Raw genomic sequence first — 20,128 nt, forward strand, 5'->3', positions numbered from 1 at the left:
GTAAGTTATACTTTTTGTTCTTTTTGAACCACTGTTTTGTTCCCCTCCTTTTTTCTTTTAGTTCTCTTTATCTTAAATCCTTTCAACTTTATTGTCAGGTGAAGCTCTGATCGGTCCTTGGTAGCTTCTAAACAGTTTTGCTCATTCCAAAGTTCTTTTTAGGATTTAATTCTTTTCTGTCTATGGAAAAGGCATTTACTTGAGATGATCAAGGAATGGCTAATGGCTCAAGACAGATTCTTTTGATTATACTCTTACTGTAATGGCTTTTGGTTTTAGTGAGTTGACTCTGACATTTCAATCAAAATAACAAAACAACAAATGGAAAAGAGTTGTTTCTAGTTAACTGACTTTATTAGTTTTAAATGAATATGATAATATCCATTTGTGAAATGATGTAATACACATCATGAAAATCCTAAACTGGAGCTGATAATGTCTCACATGTACAGCATTTATGAGGATGATATACCTGAGATTTCCTGAAAGGTTATAAAAGGTATAAAGGATGTTAAAATTACTTTATCTTGAACTTTTTCTTATATTTTTTTTCTGACATTTATCTACTCAGAAATGAGAAACTAATTGATGGGATGTATTTCTGCATAAATGTTTTTGTAGTCAATGAAATATATAAAAGCATTAAAAATATGAGAAAACAGTATTTGACTTTAAAAATAAACATTTATCAATATTAACACTATCTATTATAATCAAGAACTCAAACATCTACTAGGCCATTTTCAATAAAATGTATTGAGTTCATTATTTACATTTTTGCATAGGCAGGATGGTTTACTTATTTAAGAATTTTTCCTTTTTCAGTTGTGAAAAGATGCAATTCTTTTAAGCTTGTGATGTTTATCCTTGAGCAAGGACCATGTTAATATTCTCTCTGGCTCTAATTTTAATATTCATACTGCTGAAGTGAGCTCAAGACTATTTATTTTTGGGACTCTACTGTCTTGTTTGTCAACCTGAACTCATATTTCTAGGTTTGTCTATAGTTCAAATTAGAGAGTGTATTTAGATTTGGAGACCCGAAATGCTTGCCTTCAAACTAGAAACATTCTTGGTTCATGATGTAACTTGCCTTGAATTTCAATTGTGTTGCAAGATGGACATTAGTCTTGGATGGTCTTACCTGGAACAATCATGTCCTGTCCAAGCTGAGGGACAGTGGCATCGGTTTGGCCTCACACACTTTCCACCATTTAAACAGGGAAACTGGCAAGTAGCTGGGAAAAAAATTCATACATTCAGTTAATGCTCAATAGCTCTGAAGGCTCATGGGATTAGATTTGTTTCCATTTTCTGCTGTAGCCACCACTGTTCCTCATACAGCTGCTTTTGTACCAATTTCTGGTAGTGTGTGTGAGGTCACATCCCCTTTGGGTCCACATCCCTTTTTCCTTCCAAGCTCCTCTGCTTCCTAGGAAGCCAGAATAGGTTTTACCTATTTGCTGCAAGCTTCACTGATCATTCCAAGTCTGACTTTCATCTTCTTTAATCGCTCTACTTATGTAACCAGTCAGGCACTTTGACTGTTTGGAACTATAATTTTTTCATGTGCTTAATTAATTTATGACTCTCTTGCAGGAATTAGTGGTAACGACTATTCATTGATTGGGTGATTGAGGCAGACACCAGCTTGGAGGGTGATCGAGTACATGAATTGTCTAATCAGATGCTTCAAACGCCCTCTGTACTGGCTAGGAGACATTTTGTGGCTTTTACCACCTTAAATTGAAACTGCAGAACCTGAAATGGGCTTAAAAATTAGTCACAAATGAAACCCTGAGAGAATACCCAAAGATTTACTATATAGCTACCTTTCTCATAAATCCACAACTCATAATCAAACTCTTCATTTACATCAATCTATCTGTTAAAAAAATTGAGAATGCTAAAAATTAATGAAGACCTAATGCTAGGGATTTTAACATATTAAGGAGGAGAACTCCTTACACCAGAAGATAACAATGTCTGGCATGGAGAAGGGCGGTAAGTAACAGTTTGTTCTCATGACATTATAGAAAACTAGGTTCTTTCCTTCATTTAAAAAATTCCCCTTTGGGGCTGGTGAGATAGCTCAGTGGACTTGGCACCTGCTTAGGCAAGCACAGGGACAAGGGTTGGCTACCTGGTCCCACATGTTGTACTGGCCCCACCCCCAGAGCATGCTGAACTGGCAATCAAGTCTGGGCGTGGTGGTTCACACCTGTAATCCCAGCTCTGGGGAGGCTGAAAACAGGAGGTCACTATAAGTCTGGGCTGTGTAGTGAGACCATGTGCCAAATACATAAATGAAAAAAAAAAATTCGCCTTAAGGGAGACATTAGTAACTATTGTTTCTTCAGTTGGTCATTCATGAAATACTGTGGAAGTGTCTGTTAAGTAAGGACCACACATCTGATAATCAGGGGGTGAAGAGAACTCAAAGTAAAATACCAATATTTCTCCTTAAGGGGTGCTCTTGGTAAGTTAAAAATGAAAGGAGGCCAACATACTTGCAATTTAATAAAAAAAGAAATGACAAAATAAATAGGATTAAACCCCGTAAAAGAAAAAAAAAATCAACTTTCCATAGTTCCTGCTTACTGATAAAAGAAAAATTTACTTTTCCAAAAGCATTTTGGCTTAGTGGTGTCTGCATATATCAATTAACTAGCCATGATTTTCACTTTCCAGTCTAAAAGCTTAGGTCTTCCCATCCCCTTCAGTCCTCTCAGCATCCTATGAGCCACCTCTGCAGGCTGTGCATCTTCTGCAGTCTCAGTTTCCCCTCCTTGAATGTCATTATTGACCACGGGCCCTGCGTGTTCCACAGATCCCTTAGACTCAACACGCACGTCGTTAGCTCCTTGTCTAGACCCCCAGCCCTGCTTTTCCTGGCTTCTCTAACTCACCCTCTCTCACCCCTGGGCTGAAGCTAGAGGCAGCAATCTTAATGGCTCTTGGATCTCATCTCTGTAACAGTAACCATGTGGGTGGACTCTACTTACTAACACCACTCATATCCACCTTCTAGTGATGATCATTGTTCCAGACTGAAGGACTTTCTTTTGTTTTTTTTCTTGGGTTGGCTCAGGATGCCTTAAGGGCAGGTCTGGTAAGGCATGAGGATCTGGGGATGGAACTACAGCATCCTGAGTTTGACTGCTTTGCCTAAGCAGTCATTTAAACAACTGAGCTAATGGGCAGGCCCCCTATTGTTCCAGACTGTTACACATTTCTTATCTGTTCTATTCTGTGACTTCCCAGCTGATCTTCACTGTCTTGTTCCCTGCCATTTCCAATACTGCTGCAAATCACTTTTCTGTAAGAAAATCTGACCGCATAGTTTTCCAGCTGAACACTTGAGGCTGGCTCCTGATGCTCACAAAGCATAATGCAGCATCTTGAACTTCGCACACTTGTGTTTCCTGGCCTGATGCTGTCTGTCTTTACAACTTGTTTTCCAGCCAGGCCTCTACATTTCCTGTGTAGCTTCAGTTTTCAGTCATACTTGGCTGACCAGCCTGTGTGTGGCATGTGCTGTGCCCTCCACGAGAGTGACCTTCACCTAGCAAGCCTTCCTGCTCTTCCTTGGATTCTATCGTCATGCAGTCTTTTCTGAAGTCTGGCACTCGCTCATGTCTCACTTTCAGTTATAGATCATTTTATAGAATTCAGCTAACCTCTAACAATATTTTCTAGTTATAAGGGGCTGGGGAGATGGCTCAATAGAATAAGCGCTTGCCTGGCAAGCACAAGGGCCTGAGTTCAATCTCCAGTTCCACAAAAAAAACAAATAAACAACAACAACAACAACAACAACAAACAAAGAAAAAGAAAAAAAAAAAGAATATTTGCTAGTTTTGTATTTACAAGCCATCCTGCCTCTCCTCTTTTCTAGATTAAAATTCTAGAGGGGGAGAGCTGCTGTTTTATATCCTTTTGTGGACTTAGGTCTTAGGAGGTCTAAGTAGAACATATACTCAGGTGTTGGTGCCAGATTCATAGAAAGGAGACTATATTGCCCTGTGACATTGGGAACTTACTCTAATCAGAAGTCTAAAAAATGTAAAATAAATCACATCAATGGTGTTTTAAACTGAATGATTCTAACTAATTGTTAACAGCTACAGAAATTGTTAGAAAATTATTGTGTTATGATATAAAAAAAGTATGGCGATAAAGGGAAATTTAGGCCTTTGGAAGTTGAGTAAGTTTATAGAAGGTGAAATAGGAGGGAGTCAGGAGCAAATTCCAAGAGATAGGAGGGGGTTCTTTCTCGGTAGAAGGGGGCCTTGGGGGTCCCGAGGAAGCCACCACTGTGGGGGGGGGTGACAGATGGGAAGCGGGCTGGGTCTTCCCGATGCTGAAGCCATCTGTGCAGCACCAGCACCGTGGCTGTCAGCCCTCACATGGCTGCAGGGTCCTTGCACAGCCATCACAGGTACCTTCACCAAAGAACACCCAAAGGAGTAGACAATGGCGCTGAGACTGAAAATGGAGTCAGTGAAGTCACTCAGCAGATGCTGAGATGAGCGAGAGAACTGCCTTTTACTGACTGGTGACCATAGTATAAAGCAAGATGCAGGAGATACTGCCCAGGAAGAGCAGAGAGAGGTGGTGTGAAAGGAAGGAGAAAGAGTCGAGAGAGACTCATTCATCGAACAAGACAGCAGGACCACCTCTAGTGATGCTGTGCCCAGCAAAGGTAGGGGACGGTTTGCATAGAAGCTCAATTTTGGGTACAGGAGAAATGAAGAAAAACACAAAAGTTGACTTGTTATAAGCAAATATTATATAAATTTTTTGTGAAATGCCCAAAAAAATGTTTCTAATTTAGCTCCTAGGATGTTTTTCTTCTTAATATTCATGGACTGCCAAAAGTTGGTACATTAGCTAGTGACTGCATATCTGATTTTGCCTGTGACACAGTATTTTTCATTCCTATTTCCCTAATTTACTTAATAACAGTGCCTTTTTCGTGCTCAAAATATAACCTGGTGTGGAAGGTGAGTCACATGGTCACCCCGGCCTTAGAAGCATACTGGGAGCAAACTCATTGTACGAGGTGGCCTACACATTTTAACAGAGAAATGGTGGGGTGTTAGGGTTCATACTAAAGAAACAAAGAAATTTATGAGTTGTTTACAGGTTGTTTCAAGTTTTAGGACATTACAAAGGTAAAAGAAAAAAATCTATCATTTTAAATTGACTTATATGACACTTAAGTGAAAAACCTAATACAGTCAGGTCTGTGCTAGGCATCAGGGATATAAAGGTGAAAGAACAGCTCCACTCAAAAGTGGTGTATAATCTCACAGGGGTATACCTAGATATCAGGCAATTAAACAGATGTCCACAAATAGTGGGTTAAATATTATACTTGAAGAAAATAAAGGTTGGGCTTTTATACTAATCAATCAACATACTTTGCGCTGTTGTCCACAGTGAGGATCTCTCTCTCTCTCTCTCTCTCTCTCTCTCTCTCTCTCTCTCTCTCTCTCTCTCTGTATTTAGTACAGGGTCTTACTATGCAGCTTGGACATGTAGTGATCCTCCTGTTTTCGGCCTCCCCAGTGCTGGAATTACAGGTGTGTGACACCACACTTGTCTCAGTGGCCAGCTCAGCATGCCTGGGGGCAGGTCTGCACGGCATGTGGTGCCGAAGTTTGAACTATGGTCCTTGCACTTGCCTAAGCATGCACTTACTCTGCTGAACTATCTCGCCGGCCTTTTTTTTTTTTTTTTTTTGTTTTTTCTTTTTAAAGGAATATAAAATTAATTTTTGACCACTGCTCACCATTATTTACAATAAAGCAAGTAATACACATTAGGATAACATTCTGACTACTATGAAGTTGTTTTCCTTGCTGCTGCTGAAAACAGTAACCTGAGCACTGAAAAGATTGAGCCTACATGTAAGGAACAAGGGGAGGTCAAGAAAAACTTGCAGGTCAATACCAGACAAAAACTATGGGTGGTAAACTCGGGTTTGAGATGCCATCATTCTGAGCAACCTGAGAGGATCCATTTCTCTAGTGATATTCTCTTCCCTCCCTTGACTAAACCTGCCTTTATTTTAGCCTTGTTCTTTGTAAAATGTAACAATGGATTTAGTAGTTCAGCTTCATAGGGATGACGTCTTCATCTGAACTTCTACATCTCTCTACATACTATAGAAATATAGATATGAGACAAAAGCCTAATGACCCCAGGGAACAAGGAGCAATACACGGAGCCCAAGAACTGTTGTCTCTCACTTGTAAATCCCTGCAAGCTGGGATTCACAGCTGCAGATAACAGCTTCTCCTGCTGGCTCCTTGTCTGTTCTTTGATCCCTTGCTTGGGATGTTATGAGCTAGCATTTGTGTGGACCTAGAGTTAGACAATGGTGGAAGTCCATAGAGATAGTAGTTTGTGTTCACCAAAGTAATTATGCACATTCCTTAGCCTGCCTTTAGCCCTCAATAAATGTGAGATGCTTCTGTGGCTCTGGGCTCACTTCAAGAGAGACTAATCTCAGTGACACCTCTGAAGGTGTATTCATCGGGTCTTCTTGTTGTTTCTTTTGGCACCAACTCATAACATACAACAACATACTGTAAAAGTGTCAACATAGATGGTATTTTCTGTATTTTAGTGCCTTTTCTTTTTCAGTGCTGAGGAATGAATGCAAGGGCTCACACTTGCTAGGCAGGTGCTCTACCATGGAGCCACACACCAGTCCACAGGCCACTCTTTGGCACATGCCCTTGCTCCACTCTACTGTTGAGGTCATCACCCCCCACAGGACCATCCAATGGGCCCTCTTGAAAAATCCGTGGGTGTCTTTGACACCTTCCTGCTTTGCCATCTCCTCTGAGACTGAGTTGTAGTCGTCCATGTCCCTTGGTGCTTTGCGGGACAAGGCACCAAGAAAACCCACCATGAGAGGAAGCCTACCTGTGTGACAGCGGGCCCCAGTCCACCCATGTGGACAGTCACACTGGTAAGGGGCCACACAACGACCACCGTTCAGACAAGGGAGAATGCAGATTGCTGAAAAAGCGAAGTTAGTGAAAGTTATATGATCAAAATACACATGCTCAAGCATTTGAAGTGCTCACATTTTTTTTTTCTTTTAGGAAGAAGAACAAAACCTTGCATGACCCTGCAGAGAATCTTCCCCCATACATTCTGCTTATTAATGAGTATCACTGGGAAAACACACCCAGGAAATTAAGTCTGGATGCTTCGCCAGATGTACAGACTGTAATGCCAAATGCACTCTTGCAGTGAGGACATGGGAATCGATATTTGCTAAGTGCTTCACTTCAGCTCTTCTCAAAATAAGGGTATGGTCTGCTTTTATTATCATTTCAAGATTCCATTACAAATTATGTAAACTGCTCTAGCAGGGTTTGGCTCTCTGGAGGCTGTATTCTTGTAATAAATGTGAGATGGGAATCTGATGGGCCGTCCTGCAAGTAAGGGGACAACAAAAGCATTTGCAACTATTATGTAGCAATAGAACACCACACCCTGCATTTCCAAGGAACTGTGGGCTGATGAAAATATATGTCTCCTATCCCATGCAGAGTAATCATCCCCCCTACTCAAGGAGGAAGAATTTGTTTAAAAGGTGTGGGATCGTTTATTGCTTTATTACACTCAGAGTGTGGCACGCTCTCTTTCTATCCAGCAAAACTGGCATTAACAGGGAGCTAGCTAGAAATGGAGAATCTGAGATCCCAGCCCAGCTCTTCTGGATCTGAAGCACAGTAGCGTCTCTCAGCGAATGTGCACTTCCATGGCACCCTGGCAAGGCCTGCTCTTTGTAGGCGTGCAGGCCCATGTTAGGCCAGGCCTACAGGTGGAACAGTCCAGAGTAAATATTCTGGAGCCTTTGGAGTCTTGGCTTTCTAACAGCTTAAGCCTCAGATCTCCAGGTAAAAAGGCTGAGGAGAAGGGGGAGGAAATATGCGACTTTTCTTCTCTCTTAATCATTGTGGGAATACTTGCTCTAATGCGTAATTAGAAGCCTAAGTTTATTTCTATATACAATTTCCTTTATAGATTAGGTCATGCCTAACAAGTTTGAGAGCATCATAAAATACCTACCTTTCAGGAAAAAAAACTAGACCAATAGCCATCACATTAATTCCACCATGAGTTACACGTATTACTCCCAATGAAATCTGAAAATTTTGTCTTTCCCTATTAAGATACGGAAGTGGTACAATTTAAAAATTTAAAGTTATTATTTATAGTCCTTTAGAAGCTGGAGTTCAACATATTTTTATAGGGATCAAAATTCTGCATTCTTTTACCAAATACTGTCCAGATCAGAAGTAGCACTTTCCTTATGTTGCAATTTATATCTAGATTTTCCTTCATATCCAGAGGAGGGTGTTATGGGAGGCTGTTGGATTATTGAGGTGCCACAGTTGGCTTGGTGTGGGGAAGTGGGGCCTGGACAGAAGAGAGGGGCTCCTGGAGGTGGGACCTGGAAGGGTCGTATCTGCCTCCCTGCTTTCTCCTTTCAGTCTTTGCTTTCTGTTCTCCATGACATGAGCGGCCTAGGTCCTTCCACCGTGCCACTGACTGGGCAGGGACTGAAACTTCTGAAATGCAAACTAAAAGAAAGCTTTGCTCCTTTATTTTATTTTATTGGTACTAGGGATCAAACAAGTTGCTCCTTTAAGTTGCGGGTGTCAGGTATTTTGTCCCAGTGCTGAGCAAAAGGACTTATGATAGCTACATCCTTGTCCCTACCCTGCACTAGGAATTAAACTCTGGACCTTTGTCCTGGGCTTCATGACCAGTTTTTTAATTTTAATTTTTAGTTTGAGATAGTGTCTTATTAAGTTGCTAAATTGCCCAGGCTGGACACAAATTTGATTTACAGCCATGCGTCACCAGGCCCAACTCCTCACATACTTAATTAGAAGGAACTGGTACTAATGACACAGTGGTGGATGGCAAACATCCCCTTCAAAGTTCAATGCCAGCCAAGGCCATGTACTTATACTGAGTGAACAGTGGCTGGCAGAGTACATAGCTGGCCTGAGCTGAGGGAAGAAGAGGCCTGCAGGACTCTCTTGTGAGCTCTGTCCTAAGAGGATTTGTAATCGCAGGCCAGGGGGCATGTGAAGATTACCTCAGGAGGCTGTGGACAACTGCACTTTCAAGGTTAATATTCCAGGTCTTCTGCAACCCATTAACATTTTCGATCAGTCCTGTGCACTCTGGTGTACTTCCAAGATTTAAGTCAACAAATTCTTCCTGACCGTGAAGCCAGTTCCTAGGCAGATTATCAGGACCCAGAGTAAGACTAGGGGACAGACTTACGTTCCTCACAGAGACGGCCCATCCAGCCATCTGGGCAGGAGCAAGCGTTGGGGCGTTGGCAGACACCTCCATTTTGACACGGGAATCGACAGACAGCTGGAAAGGAAGCAGGAAGGGTCATAAACATGGGGAATTCTGCAAGGGTGGGTGTCAGAAGGAAGCCTGCTCGTTTACAGTTTATGACTTGTCCTTGAGTCAACTTCAAGGAAGACACGTGGAATAAAATCTCAGAAGGAAATGTCAGTATCTAGAGAAGCATACTCAGAAAAGTACACATGAGCTATTACCATTGCAGCTGACCCGGCTCTACTGAGGTGTAACATATACATAAAAATTGTATATATCTGAGATCTACTTCACAGTCACCCTGAACTCACTATAGAGTCCACACTAGCCTCAAACTCTCACATATCCTCCTGTCTCAGCCTTCCATAACTGGGAATTACAGGTGTGAGTCACCATATCCAGCCCTTCAGTATCTTCTCTCTTTTAAAGAACTCCCTCACTTCACACTTGTCTCCAAATAACCCCATATTTATATGTGCAATTCAACTAGTTCGTCTCACAGTCTAATGACACTGAATTACTACTTTCCCCCTTTTCCTTCAGGCTCTGAAGAGTGGCTTGTCCTTGATTTTACTAGACTCCTCCTTGTCTTCAGACTGTGGTCATCTGGCTTCAGCTGTCCGCACATCCTTAAGCAACGCCAGTCGGCCTCACTCTCATCTTGCTAACTGAGCTACCGAGTGCCTGTGCTTTAGTTTCTCTCCTATTGGATCTTCCTGAGCATTAGCCATGGTTGGTCACTGATCTTCATTTTAAAAATATCTCCTCCTCTGCACTCTGGGGCACCAGTCCCTTTGGATTTTCTCTCACTTTGCTGGATCCTCCTTCTCATGTCCCTGACAGGAAAATGATAGTGTTGCTCAGAGTCCCTTCCCTGGACTTCCCCTCCACATAGTTCTCTAGGAGGACAGCCTGGGAAGGTGCAGGTTAAAAGATATAGAGTAGCAGATGGGTAGGATGAACAAGCTTAGAGATCTAATGTTAAGTAGGAGGACCATAGACTGTGTTATATTTTAGCTTTGGCCCAGATGAATAGATCTTGAGGTGCTCCTGCTATGAGAGAAAGTAACTATGTGTGATGATAGATATTATTAATTTGTTATTTATTTGTGCAGTGTTTAATAACTATGCAGCTTGAGCTATAGTAATCCTCCTGTCTCAGCCTCCCCAGCACTGGGATTACAGGCATGCACCACCACACCTGGTTTTGGCGGCCAGAACGGTGCACCTGGGGTCCCTGGGCCAGCATGGCATATAGTACTGGGTTCTTGTACTTGCCAGGCAGGTGCTTAGACCACCAAGCTATCTCTCCAACATGGTACTGTTAATTGGGTTCAAAACCGGTAACCATTTTTGTTATCTCTCTCTATAATATCATATATCTTAAATATACACAACACCTTTTTATACAAAGGAAAGTACAGCAAGCCCCAATATATTTTTCTGGCATCTATCTATCTATCTATCTATCTATCTATCTATCTATCTATCTAGAGAAAAGAGAGAGACACAGACAGACAGATATAAAATATGTATTCACATATATTCTGATTTTAAAAACATGGAAAATGCTTATCTTCTTATAAAGAAAAAATGCAGAGCACCAATCAATAAGTCCATTCTCTGCTTCCCTCTGCCTCTGTTCAGAATGCCCCTCCTTTCCCTCCCTGGATAGCATCTTTAAGACCCAACACCAGTCTTAACATTCCCTGCTAAGCCTTCCCAAGTGTTTCCACTCCCCATATGAGGGACGGTCAGCTTTATCCACAGGGGACAGGCTCTCATCTCTGTGATGCTAACACATAATATCTTTATTTACTTTTTGGTGCCATTTGTCCCTTTCCTCTAGCAGACATGAGCTCTTTGAAGGACAAACTCCCACAGAGCCTGGCTGATGTCTTGGCTTAGAATAGCTATTCAATTCACGCTTATCAAACCAGTGAAGACCAGAGCCTCCCCGCCCCCATGAGGAATCACTGCAGAACTAGTCCCGCAGTTCCAGGCTTGCAGGTGAACATGATGGGCTCAAGAGAGATGCGAAAATGCTTAGGCAGTTCTGGAAGTGCGGCTAGCAAAGTTTAGTTATTTGGAGGATTTGGGATAGGAGGGGACAAAATGGTGTAGGGAGCTCTCAATGGAGAGAGGGGAAATGCTCTTTGCTGAGGATTTAAAAATATTCAAGTATCTTAAAATGAATAAGTGGGGAAATGAGCGAGTAGGCTCACAACATTTGTGTTGATCTAGGACTTGGGCTGCTTGTGAAAAGGAAGGAAGGAAGCTTGGGCTGCTCTGTGAAGGCTGCCACTCAGCATAGCCCTCTCAAGAGCAGGCAGCACATGCCATCCCCATGGGGTCAGTAAGGTCATTTGTTTCTCCTTTTTTAAAGTTTATGTATTTGGTACAGGGTCTCATTATGCAGCTCAGACTCGTAGTGATCCTCCTGTTTCAGCCTCCTTAGCACTGGGATTACAGGCGTGTGCCACCACAACCAGTTGGCTTGGTATGCCTGGGGCAGGGCAAGCACAGCATGCAGTACCGGGGATCAAACCTGGGTCCTTGCACTTGCCGAGGCAGGCACTTAGACCAGTGAGTTGTCACTGCGGCCCAGTAAGGTCATTTCTTGTTCTTACCTGGATCCCAAGTAATTAATGGCTCTTTTCTCCTATAGCAAGTTTCCTTTTTTGAGCTCGTGTCATCCAGCTATTGATTTCCACAATTGCCCCATCCCACCACATCTACAATTTATTAAAGTCTCTCACATTCTCACCCCAAACCCAAATCTGACCGTTGCCCACGTGGACAAACCCCGACCAACTTGATTGTTTTAGTTTCTCTGTTATGATTGTCTTTCTCACCAGCACAGTTCTTGACTGGAAGTATATATTTATAAAACGAATGAAAATAATTCTCAAAATTTAAAAATAATATTTTATTAGATAGAAAAGTGTAAATTTTAGAAAGATGTACTTGGATATCTGATTACTTTTTCATTTTTGCATAATTTCAAGCATAAAAGCTAAGAGTTTCATGTGTAGGCTTTTGAAGCAAACAATAAAGTTAAGCAAGATGATAATTGTGAAAAGAAAATTTTAATCCAAGGATAACCAAAGTAGTGAAAATCTGACGCATATTGATTGCTTATTTATTGGACTTTTGTGTACATTTCCCTGTAGCTTCACTAAGAAGCAACCCCTGAGGTATTTCCTTACCTCTGCAGATAGGGGGTGATGTCCATGTTCCATTTTCTAGGCAAACGCTCCTTAGGGAGCCTTCCAGCATGTACCCACTGTAACAGGAGTAGGTGATCATGTCCCCATATTGATAATAAATACCTCGAGCAATTGCATTTTCTACATGAGTCGGTGGGCCACATGAGATTTCTATAGGAAGAACAGATGACAAAGAAATTAAGCCTGTGCTACTAATCCAGACTGAGTACATGATCTTGCTAAAGCTGAATTAATTTAGAAAGCAAGATAAAATACATTAAAGGAAGTATTACTGGCTAGAAAGCTGGGAACCAGGAGAGTAATTGGCCGTGTTTAGAACAACTAGATCTGCAAGATCAAAGGATTTTTGCCCTCTGGTCTAAATAGTGAAGCTGAGCTACTTTAATCTCAAGGAACAAAGATTGTAGGAGATCAAAAATGAGCTCGTGTATGTCACCTGAGAGGTGGCTGCAGGACATTGTCAATGTAGGATGCTTTTATCAAGCTGGATGAGGAAAAGCAAGAGGACTGTTCTATCATTCCGGAGTACAGGTCATGAATAACAGTACCGTATATCCCCTGGGAATATTTCTGCTGGTCCTGGAACAGTGCCTGGTGCACAGTTAAAGTTTGATGGATATTTGGAAAAAGAGTAAATGAATAGATACTGCCTATAGTCTGTGGATAAGGCTGCTAAGATTCAGTTTCTCATTAGTTGCCTCCTTTGTAGTACTGTGAAATAGTGTTCTACTTTTGCTATCTGTTAAATTGAATAAAAATCCTATTGTTTAGGATTGTTAGATGCATGCTTCATGTTTAAACAAAAATTTGTGTGATGAATTTTGTTTTAAGATCTTATAAGAAGGCTTGCAATAACTAGCATATGCTGGGACAGATCACAAGGCATTCTCGCTGGACTGGAGTGAGGAACCTAGTCAGTTTCCATTGGTGTAAGTCTAATTTTTGGATGAAGTCTTCCTAACCTGGGTTCTAAAACATCACCTTGTCATAATACTATTAAAACCTGGTAAAGGAATGATCAACTTGTATACTCTTTCTAAATTTTCAAGTGGGACAAGATGTCTACTATGTTTCAGAAACTGAAAAGAAGTGAATGAGGAAAATGCTGATTTTTTGCTCAGAGACTTAGGGAAATATAGACAAAGAAGTACCACGTTGCAGTCTAAGCTAAGCTGCCCGGAGTGCAGGAATGGACACCACAGTAGGGACATGGCATGGACAGATCTATGCTGCAGGTCACCAAGGGCTGACGTGCAGCATCAGTGGCATTTGGACTGGGCAGGCTACAGGGTGCCCAGTAGCCTGGGTGGTTCAGGGGATAAGAAGCTCCAGCTTGGGGAGCTCATGGTGAGCTGAAGTTTAGCTTGTAGTAGTTTGAAAATCAAAAAGCCTGGATTTCATTGCACCTCTACTAGAATCATTTGAGGTTCTCATTAAAAGTGTACATTGCTGAGCTTCTTGGCTTAGGAATCTGTATTCTACATGCTGTCCCGGGGTGAATATCATACATATCACATTTTACTCTTTGATTGGTGGAGATAAATGTCAAGGGCAGGTGATTAGGAACAAGAAGGTTGCTGATTAGGAGAAGGAAGACTATTTGGTTTAAGGCAGACTTCCCATTTTGATAGCAATGGATTGAAAATAGCAAGCAACAACAAAACTGTCTCCTCTCCAAGGCAATCCCCGACCCTCTCAAGAACACTGTAGAATAATTAAGCCTGCATGGAAGGAACATTTGTAACAAGTGCACGTCCCGCCTTACTCCTTTCCTCTGTGGCCTGAATGGTGAATCTCTGGAAGCCAAGGCCAGCGTGGGGATGTGTGGGCAGAATGAGTCCCTTGGCCTGTTCCCCTTCAGGCTGCCAGCTCTGGGCTAGACTGCAGGCCAAAGAGGTACACTTAATTCTTCCCATTGCATCCATGGTCGATTTCCTAAGTAGTTGGAACCCAATTCTCACCTAAAATTATAGTCTTCATTTATCTGGAAGAAAATTCAACTTTCAAATCCTAAAGTAGGGCTGGTAGTTCAGAATTCTGGGGTTTAGACTAATGGGTATCTCTCACCTAGAGATGGGGATAGACAACAATTTATCTCTTTTTGATTACAAACCTATAGGATAGGTATTATTGGTACTATTAACAAATGAAACTCAGAAAAAAAGTAAGGAACTAATATAAGTGGAGAACATTTATTTATTTACTTATTTGTTTGTTTGTTTTTGGTACCAGAGATTGGCATATGCCGCTGAGCTATCTCCCCGGACTGAGAGTTAAAAATCTTTGAGGACAGGATTCAAAGCCAGATCTTCACACTCACAGTTCTAAACTCATTAGATGGAGTGAGGATGTTCTTAGGATGGACACCATGATGGATGGAACATACTGGTCCTACGCTATGTAGCACAGTGTCTTGCATGGGGCTACACTATAGACATTTTTAATGATTGCTGTTGAGAGGATAGTGAAAGGAAGCTAGAGGGTGTGAAGCTGGACTGGGAGATGTTTAAGGAGGCAGTAGGAAGTGCACGTGAAGATATTCCACAAATCATCACAAGGTAGCAAGAACAATTGTCAGACATGGAGTGGAATATTATAGCCTGGATCAATCAACACAATGCTGGTGAAGTGGTTCTGAAATTGTGGATCTTAGAGCAGCCACCCAGGAGTTTGTTAAAACTCCCAGACTCTGAGTGTCAGAAACTCCCAGGCTGAGCCCCCAGCGATTTGCTCTTTACAAAACTCTCTAGGATGTTAAATATGCTCAAGTTTAAGAGCCTCAAAATAACTTTTGTATCCACAGAGGACTTGTAGCCTATTATAGGATGGTTTGAAGGTTCTAAGAAAGTGGGAAAAATGTGTACTTTCAATTTAGTTTCTTGCTTGTTCTTAGAAGATCACACTTTGAAAAGCTGCTTGGTGAATCCTCTTCAGGTAAGTTTTAGCTTAATTCTGGGAAGGATTTTTTTTTTTTTAATTGTACTGGGAATTGAACTCAAGGGCTCTTGTTATGCACTTAAAATGTTTGATATTTAAAGTTCTTTTAAAATTATTTTAAATATCACTAGTGAAGAAGATGATAACTATGAGAGTGCAAAAATCTAAATACCTACAATTAATTATTGGAAAAAAAATCTCACAAACATGAGAAAACATTTCCACTCACTTTCACATCTGGCACTGGTCTGTGTCCACGTCTCATCAGGGCTGCAGGTAATGACCCCTTGGCCCTTGAGTAGAAAGCCTTCTCTACATCGGATAGACACATTCTGACCAACGTAAAACTCCTTTTCAGAAAGCACAGCGTTCTCAGGAATCACAAAAGGGACTGGACATGGGTTTGCTGTTGAAAAGAAAAGAAAATGTTTATTCTTATGTCTCCTTTTTTGTGTTCTGATTCATTTCTTTAAAGGCAGAGTAGACTCCTGTAGGAGACAGTTTCTCCAGGATCATGACAGTCTTAACATAGTTATGTCAAGTTTGCTTTTCTCCTCTCTCTCTCTTCCTCCCTCTCTCCCTCCCTCCCTCTCTCCCTCCCTCCCTCCTTCTGGATTTAACCCAGAGCCTTCCCACTGGGCTATATCCCCAGTTCCCCACTTTCTTTTATATTTTTCAAGACAGGGTCATGCTAAGTTGCTTAAGGGCTCAGGCTGTGCTTAAACTTGTGATCTTCCTGTTTCAACCTCCACTTCACAAAGTTAAGCACAGACTTGTTTTGAATCCACAGGAAATGATTTATACAGATGAAATCAGATCTGAAAGCAAGTTATTCAATCGCTAGTGAAGGTCCTACGTATCCTAAGTGGAAAAGTAAATAGTTGTTCCAAAGTATAGTCTAAACCATTATTTTCTTTTTATGAACATGAAAGCAGCAAAAGAGATACTAGAAATCAAGGGTGTATTCCCTTAGGCTTGGAGAATATTAGGAATGTGTAAGTTCTTTTCTTTTCTTTTCTTTTCTTTTCTTTTCTTTTCTTTTCTTTTCTTTTCTTTTCTTTTCTTTTCCTTTCCTTTCCTTTCTTTCTTTCTTTCTTTCTTTCTTTCTTTCTTTCTTTCTTTCTTTCTTTCTTTCTTTCTTTCTTTTTTTTGCAGTACTGGGGATTAAACTCAGGACCCTGCACTTCCCAGGCAAGCGCTTATTCTACTGAGCTATCATCTCCCTGGCCCCCTATAGTAAGTTCTTTTATCAAATTACTTTCTTTCTTTAGCATCTTGTAGAAAGAGAGAATCAGAGGATGGTCTGATGCTTCTGTGTGAGTAAAATATGACCTTAGACTCATATTAGAGCCATTTAGACTACTCACTTAGCCTGCTTTGAGCAGAACAGTAGAACTTCAATTTACAGCGTGCAAGCCTTTCTGATAAAGATGGATTCGTGTTTATAGGTCTGAAGGAAACATAGAAGCTATGGTGGTAGACTAGCTTAGTGTAAGTTTGTGATGCTATACCACTGCATATTCCAAATAATTTTAGTGTTTCTGATTTTAAATAGCTTCAAAAGTTACAGAATTATGACACACTTACTTTAAGAAGCTGAGCCCTCTCAGCTTTACCTTGACAATACTGTTGTCATTCAAATGATTATGCCTATCGCTATTTAACATAGTATTTTATTAATTAGCATTACATTTAAAAATATTTTTAATTAATTAATTTATTTATTTGGTACAAGTCTCACTATGCAGCTTTGACTCAGAGTGAGCCTCCTGTTTCAGCCTCCCCAGCACTAGGATTACAGGTGTGCACCGCCACACCCAGTTTCAGCAGTCAGCAAGGTGTGGGACAGGCACAGCATGCACTACCAGGGATCAAACCCAGGTCCTTGCACTTGCCAGGCAGTTGCTAAGACCACTGAGCTATTGCCCTGGCCTAATATTGGCACTACATTTTGAACATGTTTTTATTTTTTACTTTTCTATCCTTTCTTATTCTTAATGGAATTTATTACACACAGCTAATTTTCATTAACACATTTATGTATAACATTTCATTTTTTGCAATGATCATAATAACGATGGAAAATAGAAAAATTTTTCTTCAAATTCTTATTCCTTGAATTTTTCTAGGTAACATATTAATTTCACACAAAATGTCAAAAAATGCAATCTTCCGCATAAATGGGTTAATTTGCATTTTTTCCTAGTGCTCTGAACTTGTAATTAGCCAGAGAATCTGATAAAAACGGACTCCTAGAACGTTTGAGGTAATACAAGTGGATTTGAGAAACACTCCATAAATTTGGCTTGATGGGCACGACTGCCTTCTCTGGGGGAATCTCTGATCAACAGTGTCCTCTGCTTTGTACGCGGGAAGCTTATCATGGAGCTCAATCTGATTAAAACTTTTCCTAAAGTCAACACACACGTTTGCAGAGAGGAACTGGGTGGCTCCACGATCCGTTTTCAGTGCACTGTGCCACGGGAGGCCCCTCCAGGCTGTAGCCTCTGTCGCAGGAGTAGATGACGCTGAGTCCTGCTGTGGTGTTTTCCACGTCAGCCGCCCCATTCAGGAACCCAGAAGGAGCTTCGCACCTGGTCTCTAAAAGGCAGAATGAAATCTTTCTATGAAATGCGTCACCAAATCCCCCTTTCTTCTCCTGTGAAAGGGACTTAATGCATAACGAACAGCGAATGTTACACAATATTATGAAATACTGTGGCCTACTTGTATGCAAGACATGATTCTCACTGCTGGAGAAAAATAGCCTACGTAGGTGTTGTGCTCATATGTGCTTGCAATTAAAGGTTGTTATTTTGTCCAATTTACTTCAGAGGTCTATATATTATTGTTAATAATGCTTAATAATGCTAAGGATAGTGGGTGGTATGGATGGGTAGGTGGCTGAAATACAGGACTTCACATGTAAACTGCAACCATGGTCAAAAACTCCCCATTCAATACCAAAAACGTTTTTTTATAATTCTTGGTTGGAAGTACAGATAGAAATATAGGCTATCCAGTTAAAGTTATTTATCAGATAAATACGCTTTCATATATTTCAAATACATATTGATTTTTTAAAATTAGTTTTTATCTGAAATAAATTGAAATGAATGTCCTGTACTTTTTCCTCCTAAATCTGGCAGTCTTACTTAGGTAGCTCTGAGGCTGTCCCAGTGAATAGCAGAAAAGTGAGTCTCAGTGATGTTAAATAATCTAGTCAAGGTCATGCTGCTTCCAAGGAGACTGGAATGATAATCAGACTAGAAAGTCAAATATAATAGAAAGTACCAGGAACAGAGAACTGCGAGCTCAGGGGAAGACAGAGTGAAAGACACTCTCCATGGCTTTTCAGGGCATTGTAAACTTCATATCCTGAGAAGACTGCAATGTAATATGACAAATGGTTTTATGTCAATGAGAAATGTTATTACCAGGAATGTGCTTGGAGGAACGCAGGACTGCCCTGTCTAGAATCTTAAAAAGTGGATTTGAGTTTGAATTTGATAAAATTTGTGAAGACAGAGAAAGTGGGTTAGATGAATGGTCCTCAGTTTTAGCTGAAATTAGTCTCTGCAAAGCTTTTGTACCCAGGATCCTGTACTGGACTGAAGTAATCAGAATCTCCATGTTGTGGCCTGGCTCTGGTGTTTTATTAAACACTCCCCAACTGATTATAATGCCCACTCAGAACGGAGGGCCTTTGGATCAGATGCTCGCTGATCTCTTTGAATTTCTTTCAGCCTATTGATTTTTGCATGCACTGAGACGATGGACCTTAATCTTAGCTGTACTTCATCGTTCCCTGGAGAACTCTACAAAGATACATATGCAGGTTTCTACCTTTAGAGATTTAACTGGCACAAGGTTCAGCCTGGGCGTTGGGACTTTTCAGAACTCCCTAGGATATTCCACTCTGCTTAAAGCTAAAATTTAAAGGCCTAATGTGATGCTTCATAATCTGCAATGTTGCAAGATCACTATCTAGGGATCTTATTAGAATGTCTACTTCTGCTCTCTAGTTTCCGGAAATTATCTTACATGACTGTAATAATTTAGAAAAAAAAATTAAAAGGGCCAGCGAAATAGCTCAGCAGTCTAAAGTGCCTGCTTAGGCAAGCTTAGGCAGTCAGGGGACCGGTGTTCTATCCCTGGCACCACAGGCTGTGCCAGCCCTGCCTATAGGGTGGGCTGAACCAGCCAAAAAGAAATAGATAAAAAGATAAATCATGGGAAATAATAAGCTACATATAAGTGGCAGAGTGTTTGTCTAGTGACTGTGAGGGCCTGTGTTTGATTCTCAGCCCTTAGAAATATACACCTTTCCATATAAACAGGATTATGTTTTTATTTAATAGATTTTCCATCAGCACTTAAGATGTCAGAATTTTCTGATACTGCCATGAAGAAAACAGCCCTAGGCCTTTTAATTTGTACTTATTTGGGGAGAAATCCCACAAACATGTAAATAACCACAATGATTATCTGGTTTCTAAACAAAATGTTTGCCATCCCAGAGTGAGGAATCTGGGCAGTATTCCCATTAATCATTAATCTCACTGCAG

General features: G+C 40.9%; 1 protein-coding gene across 1 annotated transcript in view; it reads right to left on the minus strand.

The window, feature by feature from the left end:
• Nucleotides 1-20,128, minus strand: part of Svep1 (sushi, von Willebrand factor type A, EGF and pentraxin domain containing 1) — a 217,470-nt gene that overhangs the window by 3,834 nt on the left and 193,508 nt on the right. The window contains exons 42-47 of the mRNA XM_004638106.2: nucleotides 17,988-18,161; nucleotides 15,790-15,966; nucleotides 12,603-12,773; nucleotides 9,328-9,423; nucleotides 6,940-7,035; nucleotides 1,145-1,238 (exon numbers count right to left, since the gene is read on the minus strand). Coding sequence (XP_004638163.1) covers nucleotides 1,145-1,238; nucleotides 6,940-7,035; nucleotides 9,328-9,423; nucleotides 12,603-12,773; nucleotides 15,790-15,966; nucleotides 17,988-18,161 — 808 coding nt within the window. The remainder of the gene's footprint in view (nucleotides 1-1,144; nucleotides 1,239-6,939; nucleotides 7,036-9,327; nucleotides 9,424-12,602; nucleotides 12,774-15,789; nucleotides 15,967-17,987; nucleotides 18,162-20,128) is intronic.

Source organism: Octodon degus, unplaced genomic scaffold (assembly GCF_000260255.1).
Source record: "Octodon degus isolate 3935 unplaced genomic scaffold, OctDeg1.0 scaffold00094, whole genome shotgun sequence".
NCBI lineage: Eukaryota > Metazoa > Chordata > Mammalia > Rodentia > Octodontidae > Octodon > Octodon degus.